This window comes from Liolophura sinensis, chromosome 11, assembly GCF_032854445.1.
Source record: "Liolophura sinensis isolate JHLJ2023 chromosome 11, CUHK_Ljap_v2, whole genome shotgun sequence".
Classification (NCBI taxonomy): domain Eukaryota; kingdom Metazoa; phylum Mollusca; class Polyplacophora; order Chitonida; family Chitonidae; genus Liolophura; species Liolophura sinensis.
The window spans coordinates 19442786-19464818 of record NC_088305.1 but is presented as its reverse complement, the minus strand read 5'-3'; the positions used below and the strand labels follow the sequence as shown (position 1 = coordinate 19464818).

The 22033-nt window shown below is 39.8% G+C and overlaps 2 protein-coding genes across 2 annotated transcripts in view; one reads left to right on the top strand and one right to left on the bottom strand.

Annotated features, from left to right (window-relative positions):
• The window catches only part of LOC135477526 (cilia- and flagella-associated protein 69-like), a 30376-nt gene extending 27560 nt beyond the window's left edge, over positions 1-2816 (bottom strand). Inside the window, exons 1-2 of the mRNA XM_064757666.1 lie at positions 2441-2816; positions 62-124 (exon numbers count right to left, since the gene is read on the bottom strand). Coding sequence (XP_064613736.1) covers positions 62-124; positions 2441-2545 — 168 coding nt within the window. The 5' untranslated portion in view covers positions 2546-2816. The remainder of the gene's footprint in view (positions 1-61; positions 125-2440) is intronic.
• A 189-nt stretch (positions 2817-3005) lies between these two features.
• On the top strand, positions 3006-7552 carry LOC135477906 (uncharacterized). Its single transcript, XM_064758120.1, has 5 exons — positions 3006-3246; positions 3454-3562; positions 5160-5279; positions 6182-6260; positions 7429-7552. Exons 1-5 carry the CDS (start codon positions 3071-3073, stop codon positions 7518-7520), a joined length of 576 nt encoding a protein of 191 aa, XP_064614190.1. The 5' UTR covers positions 3006-3070; the 3' UTR covers positions 7521-7552.
• The last annotated feature ends 14481 nt before the right edge of the window (positions 7553-22033 follow it).

Sequence of the window (22033 nt, the reverse complement as noted above, 5' to 3'; positions counted from 1 at the left end):
GTATATTACAGCAACATTAGACTACTTATTATAGTACAAAGACAAGAAAGCTGATACTTACAGAATGTGGGTCAGTGAGAAGTTTCACCATTTTATTCAGGTTCACTGGTATTAGCTTTGTTCCCTACAAAAACAAAAACAAACAAAACATTACTACTGTTTCTGTAAAACATACTTTACCAGTATTATAAGTAGTATTCAGAATTCATATACAGCTGGAAAATTCTCCCAGTAACTACCATATTAAACTAGTGGCCTGTCCTCTTCTAATCTGCAGAGAGAGGAACAATGTGCACATACATGTGGGCCTACTACATTTTATATAAACTACCGGGCAAAAGAAATGTATAACCTTGTTCAGCACCACAAGAAAGAGAAAGAAAGACAGACAGTATCAACATGATAAGCATTATATTGCAATAAACCATTTTCCAAGTTCTGTTCAAAAATTCAAAGCCATATGGATATTACACTTGCTGTCAGGCCGAGTAAAGAAGGCATGGGGTAAATCTGAAAAATTACACAAATGCAAGTAAAGGGACTCCCTTAAAAAGGTGTACCTAATGTCCTATCATGTCATAAGACAGATCGTTAGTAGGGTGTGTGAGCACCCATTGCATCAATTAAAGCCAAAATACGTCTCCTCATGGAAGTCGTCAGCCGCCGGATGACGTCATCAGGAATTCTGTCCCACTCCTCAAATAAAGCCTGTTTGAGCTGTTGCCTGTTTTGTGGGGGAGGGACGCGTTGTCTCAGACGTCAATCAAGATGATCCCACAGATGCTCTAAGGGATTCATGTCTGGCAATCGTGCTGGCCAAGGCAGTACGTTGACATCAACGGTGTCCAGATAATTTAGTACAACTCTGGCGGTATGAGGTCGTGCATTGTCCTGCTGCAAAAGGATACCCCTTTGCTGTTGATGCACGAATGGCACTACAACAGGTTCCAATATTTCATCTCGGTATCTTTGGCCAGTCAGATTTCCCTGGATGATGACCAATCTCGTTCTCACCTGTCCACAAATTCCGCCCCATACAAGCACCCCACCAGCACCAAAAGGGTGGACATTCTGAATGCAGTTTTGTGCCAATCGCTCTCCCCTTCGTCGATACACACGAATTCGACCATCATTTCTGAAGAGGTTATATCGGCTTTCATCAGTGAACAGCACCCTTTCCCAGTCTCGTCGCTGCCATCGACGTACAACTCTTGCCCAACGCAGCCTGTTTTGACGGTGTAGAGGAGTCAATGCCATTCCACGGAAGGGGCGATAGGCTCTGATACCACTCACGCGGAGTCGTCATAAGACTGTGCGTCTGTTGATGGGGTGTCCCAGTGCCGTTTCCGCCGTTGACGTTGCCGTCACAAACCGGTTACGCAGGTGGATTGTGCGGATGTACCGGTCTTCGCCAGGCGTTGTAACACTTGGCCTGCCCGATCTGGGACGATCTTGTGTCCTGCCTGTTAGGCGGTAACGACCCAACAGTCTGTGATGGTGGCTTGACTGCAATTGAATGTTCTGGCAATGTGGTGTTGGCTGGCCCCCATGTCGGCCATACCAGTGGCTCTATCACGTTCTGCTTGTGTGAGTCTCGGCATCTCTTAGATGTTTTTTATGGTATTGCACCCTTACCATGTGCTACATCGGTATTTATACGGCGGTCATCATCGAGAATTTTCAACAGGGCCCGAAACTCTGTTTTTCCGATTTTTCATGATGTCTTACACCAATTTCAATGAATCTCGTTAAAAAGTGACGTGTACACAGGGTGCTTATGTGCAAACGTATTCACACAACGTTCAAACTTATTCAACTTATTTTTCCATAGAAAAAACTGCATTTAAAAGTTGTACGTTTCTTTTGCCCGGTAGTATATATGCCAAGCACAGAATTAAATTTGGTCAACACACTATATCTAATTTTACCCACACATTTGGGTAAAAATACTACCAAACCATAGGTTCTTTTATTGTATGATAAATACATCATTAAACATGCTTCTAATTTTAAAAATTTGGCTGAGTACATTGACTGTTGGCTGAGGAATATTTGGATAGGCCATATTTATGGCTTTTCATCTCCCCTTCCAATCATCACACAAAATTTTACAATGATAATGCAATAAAATATCATTTCACGCATAAATTGTGTGGTTGGTAGGTTGAGCAGCCATGAATATGGAGTACTGAAATATTCATGAAATATGTGAACTATTAAAAAACATGAATTCAAAAACAGTTCTGGAACTGAATTACCTTCCATTACAAGATTAATTAAGTAATCTCCCACAAACAAATAAATATATATATATATATATATATATATATATATATATATATATATATATATATACATGTATGTAAAGACAAATCTGCCATGTATGTATGTTTACGTGCAGAAATTTGTTTCTAATAAAATAACTGTAAAGTAGTCTTACCTGTAGAAGACCCAGATCTTCATCATTTATCACATGAGTTACCAAAGGTATTCTGGACTGGGTGAAAGTCTCCATAGTTGGGGCTGTCTGTGTCTGGGTCGCCATGGTCGAGCTCTGTACGTGGATTTTATGTCAATTCCTGAGCTGTCAGTAACTCATATGTTGACCTCTTGTTGCTGGAGTTCGAGCGAGGCGGACTTGATTCTGCGTACAGTTGTTTAAAACTTAAGTACGCTTATCAAGTAGACAAATTTTTCTTAGATCTTAAACCACGTCTGCTTCTGAGACATGTTGTTATTTCCCCAAATTTCTGAGAAGAAACAGAAATCGTTACTTCTTCCGTACGATTTCGCCAGCACTCCGAATGACAACAGTCGCCATCTTGACTCTGTAGTCATGGATACCCTCCAATGGAATTCTGGGAGAGACCCTATTGATCCTCTCCACGATTCGGTTATATTCCGATGAACCTGTCGAACTAAGTAGTTAACCGACACCTTACCCAATGTGAAGAGCAAACATTGCATGTCATCTTCTTCACAACTTCCGGTTTCATTTACGTAAACTTCTTCATGTCACTGACAGTTTAACTTCAAAATGTGGATCGGCTAGAAGGACACATGTGTGGAAATGAAAGACAGTCGGCGACATAAAAGCACGAGGAAGTGGTTTTCGGGAATGAGGAGTTGTAATACTTCAAAATGTGTGACAATATCAACGGCAGTTTGCTTGTGTCTGTCAGTGCTTGTCACCCTGTTGGTGGCATATAATCCATACCCATGTCATGCATCTTGTAAAATCACATGGTACGGTACAAGCCATTAAAACATCCATGATTCTAGATAGAGTGGACGAGTATATTGTCATCTAAGTACTTTATAGAGCTGAAGGTTTGTTTTTTACCAGTGGGACAGTTTATATTGGGACCCATAATTGATGATGATAATACAAGTGAGTGTCATTATCTCTTTCTTTAATAAACAGCCTTAATCTTATTAGCTTATGTGTTTCAGGAAATTTACAAATAGCTGCTACCCAGTATTAGAGGCTATTAAGGTCCAGATAAGGAAATGGGAAGGACCAGCCAACTGCAAGGATGGTGGGCAAAGGTGCCTCTATCAGGTGAGGACAGTGAGGGTGGGGACAGTGTACCTTAGCTTGTATATGCAGTTTAATTCTACTTAAAAAGCCACTTTAGTGTTTCTGACAGCTATGACTTTTGCTATGAAAATGTCTCGAGGCCTTGCAGTAGACTGGATGCTAAGTTTCACATCATTGCCTTTGACAGTCACATACTTACAATATCGATTTCGTTGAAACTCTGGTATAAATTGTGTCCCATTTGTAGTAGCTTTATGTAGCAAAAATAATAGAGAAACTGTTAGAAATATTACACTGAACTTCCGAGGGTAGCCGTTACATTAGGTGTTGAAAATAGCAGAAGTGTCAAAGGTAATTGTCTGCCACTTAGTTCTTTCATTGAAAAGCGAGCGATCACTCTCGCTCATGCCCACACATGCCCAAAAAGTTTTATGCGGCCATTTAATCATTTGGCCAAATGGCAAATATAACTATCGTTTATTACCATCAAAATGTTTGTCACATGTATTGTTGTCATTTTGAAAGCGATTGTATCGTTGTATCGCTGTGTTGTCATGCGCTATCAGCTGCAAACAGTTTCCTAGTGAGCCATGTTAAGCGTGCTTTGATTGGCTAGCGGAAATAAGAAACAATTGCTCTTTGGTCTGAGGTCAATTAGTAGCGGCATCCTCAACAGAGATGTCGGGGACTTCTGTGGCTCAGTTGGTTAGCGCGCTAGCGCAGCGTAATGACCCAGGAGTCTCTCACTGTGTGGTCGCTGTGAGTTCAAGTCCATCTCATGCTGGCTTCCTGTCCGGCGGTACGTGGGGAGGTCTGTCAGTAACCTGTGGATGGTCGTGGGTTTCCCCCGGGCTCTGCCCGGTTTCCACCCACCATAATGCTGACCGCCGTCGTATAAGTGAAATATTCTTGAGTACATCGTAAAACACCAATCAAATAAATAAATAAATCAACAGAGATGTCACTCCTTATCCATCTATTGGCAGTTGTCGGATCCATGTTTAACAACACCAAATCACCATGCATCAGTTTGGAATCATAAGAACATGTCAGTCTGTGTTGCAGTATAAATCATGTATCCGTGACGTTAGAAAACACGGGGATCTGATGATGTCACATCCTACAAGTTTTAACAGTAAATAAATTTGATTCTGAAGTAGTGTCGGCACCATCACGGAAATGTTACTCATAACACAAATCAAAGAGAATTTGCTCGGTAAATTTGAATTCTTCAAACACTTTACATGTCTTGATTTAAGTCAGCTCCTCCCTTAAGATGATCAATAGCTCTCCCAATAAGATATTAGGGAGTAGTTTTGAATTTTGCTTTTGTGGGAGCTTTTGGCCACTGGTTTATATTGTACTTGTTGAAAGGACTGACTAGATGGTAACACAACTGTAGTAGCACAGAATGGTTTGATCACATGCGTGCATGCTTCCATATCATCTTATAGAAGGTGCAATGACTTCTTTAGGATTAATGGTCTTCTGACTTTAGTTTCTCCTCCTCCTGTAACCAAAAAGGTAACATTGATTTGTTTTGGTAGTGACATTACATGTCATGTTGATATTAACAAAATTTTCTCGTTTTTAACTCATTTTTCACTAACTGTTTCAGCTTGTAAGAGAAACCAACAGTAGTCTAATAGCTACGCACATGACACCTGTGAAGCATTATATGGATGATTTGACATTCAGTTTCACAAATTCAGCAGACAACTCTGAATGCACTGTTGAGGTAAGGGGAGATAACTGTTACTGTGTAAGGAGAAAGAAGATGGTGACAAGCTAAGTTTTGTAACACATGTACCTATATTAAGGAGATAAGGTATCATGTTGTACTTGGTGCATTAATGGGCTCAACTATTTAAATATCTGTGTTAGTCAGATTTTGACTTTGTCATGCCTTAAAAAAAAAAGGCAGTTAGCATCACAAACCTCAATAATAATAGGGCCACACTGAATGACTTCCCTTGAGATCATTCTCTTCTATAAAAGATGTATTTTAAGAAGTAAGCTGTTGTTACATGAGACCTCAAAGAATGGCTAATGGCAAGTTTCAGAGTCAAAGGGACATATGCTAGTTGAAGGCCGAACTTCAAGACAGAGTTTGATTGTAAAGTCACAGATAAACATTTTGTATTTTTTTAATCCAATGTGAGGTAGCTATAAAAATAAAGCCATAATTAAATACAATAGACAGCTTCGGCAAACTCTTAAGCTGCAAAACTTTGACCTCATTCAAGAAATTGCAGCATTTCTACAGCTGTCAAAGGTGGATATCATGTTTCTTTACATTCTGTTCTCTAGTAAATATTTGTTACCGTAGGGCCATAACCTACAAAATGTCACGCTGTGTAATAGTTGCTGTTGTGTAACAAGGGAGGTAAATCAGAGTAAAACGTACTTGGAAGACGGCATCATTTAAGACATATAGGTCTTGACAGTGGAGTAGCTCTCACATCTTTGTTCAACTGTTCCACTACCATTTTCGTTAAGTTTTTGTTTACCATCCCATCTTGAACAACAAATCATGATATAAAGATTGGAGGACATTAGGTTGTGTGGATTAGGTTGAGATTAGCAAATTTTATACCACATCAGATTATCTTAAATTGCTCCTGATATCATACATTTCAGGGTTTTTCTACCTCCCAAATTTGGTACGCTGTGTTAGATTATGGAACAAACTACTGCAATCTCCACAATCTGGTCACAGGTAAGCACCTTTGACCATCAGTAACTACTGTAATCTCAACAATTTGGTCACAGGTAAGCACCTCTGACAACCATTAACTACTGTAATCTCAACAATTTGGTCACAGGTAAGCACCTCTGACCATCATTAACTACTGCAATCTCCATAGTATGGTCACAGGTAAGCACCTCTGACCATCATTAACTACTGCAATCTCCTTAGTATGGTCACAGGTAAGCACCTCTGACCATCATTAACTGCTGCAGTCTCCATAATGTGGTCACAGGTAAGCACCTCTGACAATCATTAACTACTGCCATCTCCTCAATCTGGTCACAGGTAAGCACCTCTGACCATCATTAACTTCTGCGATCTCAACAATCGGGTCACAGGTAAGCACCTCTGACCATCATTAACTTCTGCGATCTCAACAATCTGGTCACAGGTAAGCACCTCTGACCATCATTAACTACTGCGATCTCCATAATCTTGTCACAGGTAAGCACCTCTGACCATCATTAACTACTGTGATCTCCATAATCTTGTCACAGGTAAGCACCTCTGACCATCATTAACTACCACAGTCTCCATAATGTAGTCACAGGTAAGCACCTCTGACCATCATTAACTACTGCAATCTCCATAATCTTGTCACAGGTAAGCACCTTTGACCATCATTAACTACCACAGTCTCCATAATGTAGTCACAGGTAAGCACCTCTGACCATCATTAACTACTGCAATCTCCATAATCTTGTCACAGGTAAGCACCTCTGACCATCATTAACTACTGCAATCTCCATAATCTTGTCACAGGTAAGCACCTTTGACCATCATTAACTACCACAGTCTCCATAATGTGGTCACAGGTAAGCACCTCTGACCATCATTAAATACACAGAAGGGAAATAGTCTTGAGCATTAAAACAGTCAAATATATAAATTTGCTGAATTTCACCTAAAAATAAGCTTATTTGTTTATATGTTTTCCTTGATTCTGGCTGATTCTTCCATCTTATAGGGCCACATAAGAGTTTTTATGAAGTTTAATTAATTTCTCATCGGAAAATAAGTTGGACATCAAGGTGTAATTTCACAGAAACTTGCATTCTGCCCCTTTATATTATGCTGCGTGGTTTTTTATTTCATTTATCTAAAGTTTAATGATATTGATATTGGTTAATTCCAGGTGCAGGTTTGGATGCCACCCCAGGATACAGTGAGATGACAAGGGATGCCCAGTGTACCCAGTACACCAGTGCTGACTGTGACAGATACTGAAAACTTTCTTATTAGAACCACCCCCCCCCCCACCCCCCACAACAATTATGGACTATTTTTCTAGTCTGTCAAGAAAGAGTTCTGACTTTTTTTTTATATGGTTCGTAATAGTTTAAATAGGAACTTGCTACACAGATTCACCAAGACAAGTTACAGACCAAGTTTGAATTTTGTACATTTGTGTCAAAATTATGGCCGCATTTTTGTTTTGTTATTGGCTTTAACGTACATTTATCTTATCCTGGCAGCACAAACAAGTAAAGGACATGCTTCCAGAGTCCTTGTTTGCTCAAGGAGAAGAAAACATTGTTTTGTCACCTTAAAGGAGAAGCAAAAATAACAATGATGCATCGGGCGAAAGGGCATAAAAAGTTATTTTACTATTTTTGTAAATGTTTTTTGTCTTTCTGGAGAAAGGATATTTGAAAATGTTTTTGTTTGGTGGCTATTTGAGAAAACCTCTTGGTTTACATTGTCCTTGGAATTATAATGTCCTAAATAAGGATGTGATAGATGTCTAATAAATTTATTTCAGTGTAAATTTGTTGTTTATATCCAAAGACATGATTTAAGCTTAATTACACTACAACAACCACATCATATTTATATTGCTTATGTGTTGCTTACTTTACGCATCAAATGTTTGCTGTTGAAACCCAGAAATATCAGAATATTTACTAGATGTATTAAAGGAGAAGAAAACTTAAAAACATGACACTTTAGGCTAAAAAGAACACATTTTTTTATATCTGTTGGTGCCTGCTGCATAATTTTGCGATTTTTCCTCGCCATACATGTGAAGCCGGAATACGACAAAGCTGGCTTAAATCGCTGAGTCCATGGCGTCCTCCATCTTTAACACCCTGTAATTTATGCTGGGGGTGTGTTGCCTCTCAGCCAATGAGAGTCATTAAAACTGCTGGCTTGTTTGTGTAAACGCGGAGCCTATGTCCAACATTCCGGTTTCCCGATCGTCAAGCGGAAAAAGAAATGTACTGTTCGCTTACTTCTAGGAAGAAGAGTTCTACCAGAAATGTACGACTTACACTTCAGTGGTTTCCGACGGCAATTCTCCTCCTAACTCAGAAGACTTCAGGACTAGTTCTTAGGCAAAATGGAGTCGCCCACAGCGGATGTTGGTGCAGACTTTATTTATAATTTATCAACTTGAGGTACATATTAGAATTTTTTTTTATGCATACTCTTTTCAGTGGTATTTGATTGATATTTAACTTTTCTTCTCCTTTAATTATGATAATATTTATAATGTATACATAAAAAGGTGATGAAAATTCCGAATGAACACATTTGTTAGCCGAAAAGGCCAAATTCTAGCACAAATACATTTATTGAACACATGTTACATCCTCATTTAGTACATTGTTATTCAGAGACAATGTATATCAAGGGGTGGTCCCAAATACCCACCATACAAAAACTATTTTCAAATGTCTTTCTCATTAAAGAAAAACTGGAAAAAATATTTAAGACCATATTTATAACTAACTTTTCAAAGCCTTTCATTTGAAATTCATGTAATTTTTTTGTTTCTCCACCTTTAAAGGTGAACTGCCATGCCTTTTTTGATCTTAGCAACAATTGCTGTGCATTAAGGCTTCTCTTGTTATGCCGGTATGAGATAAATGAAGTTTTGTTTGTGAAAATAATTTATTAATTATTTTTAGTATAAATCCTTAGAATGTCACATTGTACTGAAAATGCCCTAGGCTTTTTAAAAACGTGTAAGCCAGAATTTATGGCATAAAAAAAAATTTGTCTGGCTGCATTTTATTAGCAACTCAGGTAATGTATATACATTCATTCACTTGTAAACTTTAAATCGGCTGCTGATATCAAGTGATTGAAAGAACAGAATTAACTACCTAAAGCTCTTAAAAGATTGGAATCCGGGCCCAGTAGAATTAAGCTCAAGAGCGCGACATTAAAGTCACCGCGGTATAGTACATGTAGTTGAACAGTGGTTTGAAATTTACCTGTTGTTACATCATCTTTAAAAATGTATTTGTTGGGTTAACCTGACTGGCACACCAAGATAGGCCCTATATTAAAGTAAAAGAAAGCTAAAATTTGAAGTGAAGTTCATCGTACACAAAACTGAAAACTATGCGTAAAAATGCTGTCATTTATTTTTCAGGTTTTTTAAAGAGTTTAATGGGAATCAGTTATGATGAATACTATGGTGGGCTTTATGAGCCATACTGATGGTATCTCAGAACTCTGACGTAACATCACTTTTTTTTTCCTGATGTTTACCAGAAGGAAGGAAATTTTGAGAATATTATTTCATTATTTCACCTATTACTCATAGGTAAAAACAGTTATTCCAACATTCAGTATCATGTTTAGAGTCAGAAAAACTTCCTGTGACGTCAGAGTTCAAAAACGCTGATAGTATCGTCCATAAAGATCACCTTAGACTTCAAATGTTTGAACGCTTTTAAGTCTTTTCAGAAAAATCTAAAAAAATAAATGAAAGTATATTTGTGCATCATTTTAAGTGGTCTATTTAGTGATGCCTACTACGATATTTAGAGGTCTTTTCCTTCAACATTAAACACGGGGGCTTTTCATGGATGTTATTGTTTTAGGTTTTTCTTGATAAAATCTCCATCTCTTTTATTCGCGAGAAAAAAAGAAAATGTTCTGGCGACAGACCATATTTTTTATGGTAGGTATATAAAGGTAGAATGTCATTTATATGTAAACACACTCTAATGCATATTCATGTGCTGTGACTTTTTTTTAACCTTCATGAGGTTTTTTTTTTTTGTATACTCTCCTTTCAAACAGCCTAAGAACAATACCATTGAGAAAATGTGGCAGCAGATCCAAACATTTTCGTCAATTTTGATTACATACCTGTACAGAGAGTTATCTTGTTATACTTGCCCATCATTTGAGGCTGCATTTAACCTTTATATATATATATATATATATATATATTTTTTTTCATTTACCAGATATATTCAGCATTTATTCTAATGTGTAGACTTGCTGTGATATGATATAAGCATTTAGTAATATGTTACTGGTTAAGGGAATGCATCTATATTCCCTCTGTAATACAAAGTATTTATGTTTTTGTAACAGAGTTATATACAGATATTATGTAAACAGCATATATAGTTTTGTATGTGTTACACATTTTTATTGGCCCAAGACTAAGAGTAGCCTTAAGATTAGCCTTACTGGTTGTGACAAGCACCATTTTACTGACGTGTCAGCTTGAAACTGCTCTCTCTTCGACAGACCCCTATAACCTCGTGGTTTCACTGTAAGGCTACAGCCTCTGCCTAAGGGGAGCAACTGGAAACAAGAGTAGGTTGCACCCCTTCTGTGCGAGGTCTTGTGAAGTTAGGCTAGATTTTGTTTATTTGTTGTATACTCTAAGCATTTGCTTGAAAGAGACTATACCGAATATTTTCGGCAAAAAATTGATCAGCGCAAAGTCAGCTGAATTTTTGCTTTTACTTTAGAATAACCTAAATAATTACCTCTGGGAGAGTGAGTGAGTAAGTGAGTGAGTGAGTGCTTGGGGTTTAACGTCGTACTCAACAATTTTTCAGTCATATGACGACGAAGGAATCATTAGGGTGCATGCACGTGTAATGTGCCTCCTTGTTGCAGGACGGATTTCCACCGCTCTTTTATTTAGTGCTGCATCACTGAGACGACTTACCGAAGGCAAGTAAGCCGCCCCGCCCGAGCCATTATACTGATACGGGTCAACCAGTCGTTGCACTATCCCCTTCATGCTGAACGCCAAGCGAGGAAGTTACAACTTCCTCCTTTAAAGTCTTAGGTGTGACTCGACCAAGGATTGATCCTGGATCTACCGGTCCCGAAGCGGACGCTCTACCAACTGTGCTATCCGGGCCGGTCCTCTGGGAGAGTGTCAGCCTCGCCTGTGCAACCTTTACCATTGAACACTGGGAATTAAGTTTTTCAAACTTTAGAATCAGTTTACGCTATGAATAGTACAGGTACCAGTTTGATATTAACTGACAGACAATTTAAGCTGTTCTTGGTAAATACAGAGAATACAGTGAATATGGACTTTTTGCCAAATATCTGAGTAACATAGCCTCATTTAAGTTTTGATTTATTCTCACTTTTACTTGCAATTTGTTCATTTATTATTATGAACTGCCACAAACTTACAAATTAAATTTTCTAATCCCAATAAAAAGAGGACAAAAACAGAAATATTATTGACAGATATCCTGCTGAAAGATATCTACTGTAATTCTTTAACTTTAAGCATGTTTGCAAGGTGTTTACTCAAGCATATTCTGAAGGCATCATTCTGTGTAGGCTGATAAAAGTATACATTTTGTGAAAACATGAAATTGGCATATCCAACCATTGTTGGTTTGTCTCCAAAATCAGATTAAAAATGTACATGAATTGAACTGAAAGTTGCTCTTTTATGTGCGAAAAGGTTGAAGAATTAAAAGTACTTTTGCTTATATTTTAGACCTTTTACAAGTAAATTAAATGCATGTGAATGTTTGAAATGCTTAACTAAGCTTTATGGGTCATGCTGTCAGTGCCTAAGTACATGTGGTCAAAAGGAGCTTTTCCAATATTAAAAGCTCTATTTAGAGTGGAAAAAATGTCTTGTGGTGTCACCGAGTGCCTGAACAGTGGTTATGTGTTCTATAAAGCTCTCTAGTATAAGCAATAATTATATGCCTCCGTGGCCAAGTAGTTAGCGTGCTAGCGCATCACGACTCTCACCAATGGAATTGCTGCGAGTTCAGGTCCAGTTCATGCTGGCTTCCTCTTCAGCCATACGTGGTAAGGTCTGCCAGCAACCTGTGGATTGTTGTGGGTTTCCTCTGGGATCTGGCTGCTGTCCACCTGCCATAATGCTGATCACTGTCCTCTACGTGAAATATTCTTGGGTATGGTGGGTACACCATTCGAATAAGTGAATATGTGGTTTTGTGGTTAACAATGAAGGGACGACACATAACATTCCAGTTCGTGTATGTGTATTTCTTGTTTATGTTTGTGGTTTGAGAATCTGTTGTGTGAACCAGTGCTGTATGAAATCTTCACAGTTATATTACACTGTTTATGCTGAGAGATAAATGCAGATTAATTTTCATCAGGGTTTTGTTGTTGTGCTTTAATTAGGATTGTGTACACATAATGGTGAGATAAGATTAAAGAATCCTTTAAGAAATGAGAAAACCTGATATATGAGTGGGCACAGTTGTCCAGTGGTGTAGTTGACACCTGTTTGTGTCCACACAAACTCAGTGATCATTGTGATGGGACACACCAGACGTGATGGGACACACCAGACATGATGGGACACCACAGATGTGATGGGACACACCAGACATGATGGTGATGGGACACATTAGATATGATAAGGCACCAGACGTGATGGGACACAATAGACATGGTTGGACACACCAGGCGTGATGGTACACACCAGACGTGATGGGACACGCCAGACGGGATGGGACACACCAGATGTGATGGGACACACCAAACGTGTTGGGACACACCAGACGTGAAGAGGCAGCAGACGTGAGGGGACACACCAGACATGTTGGAACACACCAAACATGATGGGTCACTCCAGACATGATTAGGCACCAGACGTGATGGGACACACTAGACGTGATTAGGCACCAGACATGATTAGGCACCAGACATGATTAGGCACCAGAGGTGTTTAGGCACCAGACGTGATGGAACAAATGAGACGTGATGGAACAAATGAGACGTGATGGGACTCACAAGACATGATAAGGCACCAGAAATGATAAGGCACCAGACATGATAAGGCACCAGACGTGATGGGACAAACGAGACATGATGGGACACACCAGACGTGTTGGTACACACCAAACATTTTGTGACACACAAGACATGATTAGTCACCAGACGTGATGGGACAAATGAGACATGATGGGACACACGAGATGTGATGGGACTCACAAGATGTGATGAGGCACCAGACGTGATGGGACACACCAGATGTGATGAGGCACACCAGATGTGACGAGGCACCAGCCATGATGGGACACACCAGATGTGATGAGGCACCAGACGTGATGGGACACACCAGACGTGATGGGGCACACCAGACATGTTAAGGCAGCAGACATGTTGGGATACACAAACCTGATGAGACACACCAAACATGATGGGACACACCAGACATGATGAGGCACCAGATGTGAAGGGACACACTAGACGTGATGAGGCACCAGATGTGATGGGACACACCAGACATGTTAAGGCAGCAGACATGTTGGGATACACAAACCTGATGGGACAAACCAATCATGATGGGACACACCAGACGTGATTAGGCACCAGACATGATTAGGCACCAGACATGATTAGGCACCAGAGGTGTTTAGGCACCAGACGTGATGGAACAAATGAGACGTGATGGGACACATGAGACGTGATGGGACTCACAAGACATGATAAGGCACCAGACATGATAAGGCACCAGACATGATGGGTCACACCAGACGTGTTGGTACACACCAAACGTTTTGGGACACACAAGACATGATTAGTCACCAGACGTGATGGGACAAACAAGACATGATGGGACACACGAGACGTGATGGGACTCACAAGATGTGATGAGGCACCAGACGTGATGGGACACACCAGACGTGATGAGGCACACCAGACGTGATGAGGCACCAGCCGTGATGGGACACACCAGACGTGATGAGGTACCAGACGTGATGGGACACACCAGATATGTTAAGGCAGCAGACGTTGGGATACACAAACCTGATTGGACACACCAAACATGATGAGACACACCAGGCGTGATGAGGCACCAGATGTTATGGACACGCCAGACATGTTAAGGCACCAAACATGATGAGACATGCCAAACGTGATGGGACACACCAGACATGTTGGGACACACTAAACATGATGGGACATGCCAGACATGATGAGGCACCAGATGTGAAGGGACACACTAGACGTGATCAGGCACCAGACGTGATGGGACACACCAGACATGTTAAGGCAGCAGACATGTTGGGATACACAAACCTGATGGGACAAACCAATCATGATGGGACACACCAGACATGATGAGGCACCAGATGTGATGAGGCACCAGACGTGATGAGGTACCAGACGTGATGGGACACACCAGATATATTAAGGCAGCAGACGTTGGGATACACAAACCTGATTGGACACACCAAACATGATGAGACACACCAGGCGTGATGACGCACCAGATGTTATGGACACGCCAGACATGTTAAGGCACCAAAACATGATGAGACATGCCAAACGTGATGGGACACACCAGACATGTTGGGACACACTAAACATGATGGGACATGCCAGACATGATGGATCACACCAAATATGATGGGACACACCAAACATGATGGGACACACCAGACGTGATAAAGCACCAGACATGATGGTGCATTTGCGGTGTGCCTATAGTGTATCTGTGGTGTGTCTGCCGTGTACCTGTGGTTTGTCTGGTGTGTCTGTAGTGTGCCTGTGGTTTGTCTGGTGTGTCTGCAGTGTGCCTGTGGTTTGTCTGGTGTGTCTGCAGTTTGACTGTGGTGTGCTTGTGGTGTATCTCTAGTGTGCCCGTGGTTTGTCTGTGGTGTGTCTAGTGTGTCTCTAGTGTGTCTGTGGTGTACCAGTGGTGTGTTGCTAGTGTGTCTATGGTGTACCAGTGGTGTGTCGCTGGCGTGTCTGGTATACCTGTGGTGTGTCTCTAGTGTGTCTGGTGTACATGTGATGTGTCTCTGGTATGCCTTTGGTGTACCTATTATGTGTGTAGTGTGCCTGTGGGGTACCTGTGGTGTGTCTCTAGTATGTTTGTGGTGTGTCTTTAGTGTGCCTGTGGTGCACCTGAGGTGTGTTTCTAGTGTGTCTGTGATGTGTCGCTAGTGTCAGTGATTTACCTATGGTGTATCTTTAGTGTGCCTGTGGTGTACCTGTAATGGGATGGCCATTAAATACCTGGCGTATCCGGCACTATGCTGAGAGAAAAGCCAAATGTCGCTTCAGTGAAACATAATACCAATTGTACAAAGCTGTCCCAACATCACTCCAAACGCATTTACCATGCTCATGTTTTTCTTGTAAGTTGAATTTACACCAGGTACATATTGCGAGTGCTACGTAAAACGGAATCCAGATTAGAGGAATGAACCTACCATTTGTTGGCCCATTGACCGTATACTTTACCTATGAAGTAAAACAAGATATTTGGTGTCCTCGGCATTGTTTTTAGTCACACAGCATTTGACTTTGCATTCAGTATAGAGCCAGATATATGCCAAGCATTTGTTGGCCATTTGTCAGTATACTTGATGAGCCATTTACCAACCATCACATTGTTTTGGTTTAAGTCTCTTATGTGCTGTAGTCTATTATGTCAACGGTAATATATTACACTCACAGAATATTACTCCAAAATGCTTTGTTGTCGTTACATTTACCAAACAATCACACGAAAACAAACAGTTCTTGATCTCCTGGAATGTTTCATCAGTTAGCAGTGTGTCGTTCTTTACATCGGTATGTTTTTTGCTGATGAGTCTTTTCCTACATATTCATGGGCCTGAAAGTTTCAACTCACGTGCTTGCCACGTGCCAGCATCGCCATTAGTGGATAGTGAATATGCGGAGAAAGACGTGTTCGCCTAGGGAAAATTAAAAAAGTAACTTGACAGGCCAAAATGTTAAAAATATTTTCAGATGTGTTTATTTTTTAAAGCACTGCACACCTGTGTATAAATCATTTGTATATCATTAACTGTTAGTTTTAGAAATATTCATTTTTTATTGTTAGGTTAAAAATTGAATATTCTCAGAATATATCTCTGAAGGTTGGTTGTCCATCGTGATCTATATGCTTGGTAATAATTTCACTAGAACAAACGCAATCATCGCGTGATTTCATTCTTGCTGTGGTTGACAAAAACAGCTCAAATATATATTCTCTAACATAACTTGTTCTGAGACATAGGAAACATGGTTGCTGTCTTCTACCAGCCTTCAAAGTTCGTTAGTGTTGCAGTCATATTTCAGCTGCACGCCCGTACTTTTTCCGGAGGATCGAATTCCCGTCTTCAGCTGGATGGTTTAGTTGGCACCGTCTTCCTAACACCTCTCCGTCCAGGTGTGTTTCTTCACCGCCTCATGCGCTCAGGATCCTTCTTAACAGAATCAGTTCTTTCTTACCGTTGATGGTTTGTTTCTTGATTTCTTCCACCGGCTGACGACAAACTTAATTTCCTGTCTTCTGGTGATAATTTCCACAGCAGTTGTGTATACTTTGAGGGTTTAAATCCCGTGTCGCATGTGATCAGTCGCCTCAGTGTGTGCAGTACGTCAGTTCACGCTAGAGTAAACTGCAGAAGTAGTGTCGCTGTGTTTGTGACGTCACAGTCACGTTGAGGGATGTCGTGTATCATTGCACGACACAAAACGCACTCCCACTCCAGAATGAAAGTATGTTTCAGCACATCCGCTGAGAGTTCCTCTTACGCGCAAGTTTACTTGAAATTATAATAAATACACCGGAAAATTGTCTCAGATGTCTTTTCAGTGCCAAACTCTACATAATACCGACTGTGTGCGTGTAACGTTTGTTTCTAGGATTGTAATGTGTCCATCACATGCTTAGCAACGTCATGAGGGCGACGTTCGGTAAACGTCGGTAATCATCGGTTGTGTATATATAAAAGAGATGTCTTAAAAGTGTGTTAAAAGTTAGTTTTACTTCATATACGGCTTATTTCCTCCCATCGTAATGCTGACATGTAAGTTAAACATTATTGGGTTCGGCATAAAATACCAATCAAATAACTAAATACACACACCTATTTGAGTGAAAAATTGTTTAGGAAAATGAGAAGAAAGATGATTTTTGTGGACAAGATTTAGTCATGGATGAAACACTCAAAAGTCCTATGCTGTCGCACGTACATGGGAAGGCTGAAGCAACCTGCGGATGGCCGTGGGTTTTCTCTGGTTTCTGTGAGCGGTTCCCTCCCACTATTCCTATAAGTAAAATAGTCTTGAGTACAGCGTAAAACACCAATCAAATAAATAAACAAACAAACAGACAAGTGTATGGTGTAAGTATAATAGTGACACATTTCAATGTAAATTTCCAAATGTACCTTAATCAGTCAAGTGCATGCCTGAATGCAAAACGCATGCGCGGTACCTGCGAGTTTAAGCGATTATAAAGACACGCTATACTAGTAAGTGTATTCCTTCTTGATCCACATGGATATACAATCGTATACTTGAAAACTATCAACACGAACAGCGCTGGAAATATCTCCTCGTTATTAAATTATTGAGGAGAAAATTATATTATACCTTACAGCGTTTTTCTCCTAAGGCACGGCTTGTTTGTCATAACACATTCTGTGTTTTAATAAAGGTGCATTAAAAAAAAATATAACGAGTTTAAAACAGGTTGAATGCATAAAACTCCTTGGAATGGCGATTGCCAAGAGAACGTTGGTTGGAATAATTATATTTAGATTAGCGCAATGTGTTTTAAATCAAACTGACACAGTGTCGACGTCAATCTCATGTGACTTTAAAGACTTTACTGTTGGTGTAGAAGGTTGATGGATCCCTGTCAGGTTCTCATAATAAAAGTATACGGCATGTCCTTGTCGGTCAGCTCTCCTTAGAGTTATACTTGGTAAAGTACGTGTCGTGCCTAGTGTCTCCTTCTACGGGAAGATACTGTTGTGATGTAACTAAAATTCTGCTAAAAGAGACGTGTGACCAAAATCCGACAAACAGACTGTTCCATACTAACTGTGTGTGATATAAAACTCATCAACTCAAGTTGGATTCGTTAGGCACTTCGAGCCATTGTCACCCCTACGCCATTGTCACGGGAAAGCGACAGAAACATTTTCCGTTGAACTGGCTAATCGGTTTGCATGGATTTTCACTGTACGGCAGGAAATGCTGAAAATGAGCCACTTGTTGATCTCATGGAATATTTTATCAGGAAATAACAAATTGCCTTTGCGTCATCATTGGTATACATTATCAGTTAAAGATTCTACCTACTGAAGACATCGGCACAATTCCAATCTAATTTTTACTCTGATAATTACTCAAATCTACTCAAATAATTACCTGTCACAAAACATCAGCCTGTGCATGTGTTACCGTTCAAAATTGGTAATCAAGTTCTTAAAGTTTAAAAAGCCCATTAAAAAATTCCCATTACAAGTTTTTCAAACTTTAAAATCATTTCAAGACAATAAATAGTAGAGGTATACGAATCTGATATTTATTAGTTGGCAATAACTTTAACTATTCTCGCACGGTAAATACAGAAACTTTGCCTTAATTGGCGAATATGGATTGTTTTGCCAAAAATCTCCGGTGTATAACGGTAGCCGGACTGAAAATGTCTCGTTATCACTCCAGTCTTACAGCGTACGAGAGGAATACATTAGCGGATAAAGTATGTAAAGCACACCTATATAGACACACAAAATGTGGGTGAGATAAATAAATCAATGGCACAAAACGGTAACATATTTTCCAGTAATTTTATCTCTCTATTACAGTACATGTACAAGACAACAAACATTGATAATTCATATTTCTTACATTATTGTGCTGAAAAGTTATCTTTCATGGTTGGTTGTCCTTATTGGTCATCAACGTGCTCTATGCCATAAAAATTTCAGTGAAAATGTCATCATGTGGTGAGATTCTGGCCACGGTTGACAAAACCAGATCAAACACCTCGTCAATCGCATGTGATCAGGCTTCTCAGTGTGTGTAGAACGTTAGTTTACGCTAGAATGAACAAATGGTGATGGTGTGTTTGTGACGTCACAGTCACTCCGCGTCATGTCGTGTATCATTGCTCGGAACAAAACACATTCCTACTCCAAAATTGAGGTATGTTTGAGTACCTCTGCTAGGAGTTTCTCTGACGTGCAAGTTTACGTGAAATTATAATTAATTCACCGGAAAATTGTCTCCATAGGCGTCTTTTCAGAGCCAAACTCTACATAATACCGACTGTGTGCGCGTAAAGGTTGTTTCTAGGATTGTAATGTGTCCATTGCATGCTTAGCAACGTCACGGCGGCGACGTTCGGTAAACGTCGGTAATCATCGGCTGTGTATATATGAAGAAGATGTGTTATCAGGTTAAGCACTGTTTAACCAAACGACATGTTTACATTAGGTAAAGTGTGTTAAGAGTTAGTTCTATTTTATATACGGCTTGTTTCTTCCCGTCGTAATGCTGACATGTAAGTTAAACATTATTGAGTTCGACGTAAAACACCAATCAAGTAACTAAATACACAGACCTATTTGAGTGAAAAATTGTTCAGCATACGAGTCGAAAACCCAAGCATACATAGCAATGTTCTTGCTTAGTTACACTCTTACCATATATTCAATTAATAAAATGAAGATATGCTCTATGTATAAATACGCCATGCCCATTAATATTCAATATCTTTGATAAGATAAGCAGTTTATAACACATGGACATTTGATAAGAGAAATGATATTGTCATGGATTAAAAAGTCAAGTCCTATCCGGTCGTACATACATGGGAAGGTTGAAGCAACCTGCGGATGGTCTTAGGTTTCCTCAAGTTTCTGTGAGCGGTTCCCTACCACAATTCGTAAGGTGAAATATTCTTGAGTACAGCGTTAAACACCAATCAAATAAATAAAGAGTCAAGTGTATGGTGTAAGTATAATAATGACAAGTTTCAATGCAAATTTACAAATGAACCCTAACCAGTCAAGTGCATGCTTGAATGCAAAACGCGTGCGCGGTAACTGCGTGTTTAGGCGATTATGAAGACACGCTATACTAGTAAGTGCATGTATTCCTTCTTGATCCACATGGATATGCAATCGTATATTTGTGAAATATCAACACAGACTGTATCGGAGATATCTCCTCCTTCGTTGTATAAGTTCTGGCCATATTATAGTTGCAGTACTATCAGAGTTATAATATTCATTCACTCTTTTAATTATTACAGGTGTGAATAATTATACTGAGGTCAGGACGACATGCAATGCAGCACTTGGCCTGTAATTGTTGTCCTTCACTCACCATGCACATATATACATAGACCAATATACGCATGCATGAATTATTGGGACGCCAGGTCCTAATCGGGCTGGTTTTATTCTGAGATATAAATTCAGATAAACAGCTGTTTTCGGCAGATAAACGCAACCTTGAAATACAGGAGGACGCCATATAGTGCATGACTTAGCTAAATTCACACCCATGAGTTATATATACGTATCTGATGTTTTTTATGCCTTTTGACTGAACTAGCCGGCTTTTTTTTTTATGTACTACCAAGTTACCTGCCAAAGGTCAGTGGTTTACTCCAGGCACTGATTTCCTCTTCCCTTATACACCTCAAATGGAGCCGTCATCATGTATCATTGTTAAACAGCAATCAAATAAATAAACTGTGATATATAGCACCTTAACTGCCAACGGGTGATGTCCCAACATCTTGTGCTTTTCTTTGTAAGCTGCGTTATGCGTGTAAGTTGCTACTGTTTAAGCATTTACAGCATGAACAGTTAGAATAAAACCCAAACTGATGTAAAATGACAAGAGGCCGCATTTCACCGGTTACGTTTTTATAGCTTTTGTTGTTATGCTTGTGATGATGAACGGTCAACTGTGTTCTTTCGTGTAGTGTTACATGAAGTTTCCTGGCGACCATGGGCTTCCCTCCAACATGAGGCACACAAGGCGAAGTTCGTCAGTATAACGTGCCTAAGTTCGAGGGTTTACTCCATGCACCCAAAATACACTGGGCGTCATCGTATCAGTGAAAAATTGTTCGGTGTGGCGTTAAACAAAAGTAAAAACATATGCTGTATTTCACATAAACTAGGGTATGTAAGAATGCACTTTAAAAGGCACATACAGGCTTTAAAATGATATTTATGGTTTCAACACTTAAATGTTTTTGCATTTCACATCTCCGGGCGTACGTGGGAAGGTCTATCAGGAACCTGCGGATGGTCGTGGGCTTCCCCCGGATTCTGCCCGGTTTCATCCCACTATGATGCTGGCCGCCGTCGTATTAGTGAAATATTCTTGAGTACGGCGTAAAAAAATAATCAAATAAATAAATAAGTAAATAAATCAATAAATATTTTTTTTATAATAAATTAATCGAACTTCACAAAAAACTCTTATGTGGGTTTATGAGTTGGATGGATCAGAATCAAGAAAAATGTGTCTCTTTTGAAACGCTAGACTTTAGGTGAAATACGGTGTCTCAGGCGAATTGTTCCTCGTCTTTAACCTCTGTAGCACTTAGCGGAACATGACCTTATCAAAACACATTTTAATTGTTCGACATATTTTATCCAGCTGGGCATTATCGTTATCTGATAACGGACAGAACGCGAGGTGCATTCAGGGACTTTTCTATAAAGGCTGGTTCCTCGCTCATG

Coding starts and splice junctions, on each gene's coding strand:
- LOC135477906 (XM_064758120.1), top strand. CDS start 3,071: ATGAAAGACAGTCGGCGACATAAAAGCACGAGGAAGTGGTTTTCGGGA. Junction 3,247..3,453: donor GCATCTTGTAAAATCACATG/GTACGGTACAAG, acceptor TATGTGTTTCAG/GAAATTTACAAATAGCTGCT. Junction 5,280..6,181: donor ACTCTGAATGCACTGTTGAG/GTAAGGGGAGAT, acceptor CATACATTTCAG/GGTTTTTCTACCTCCCAAAT.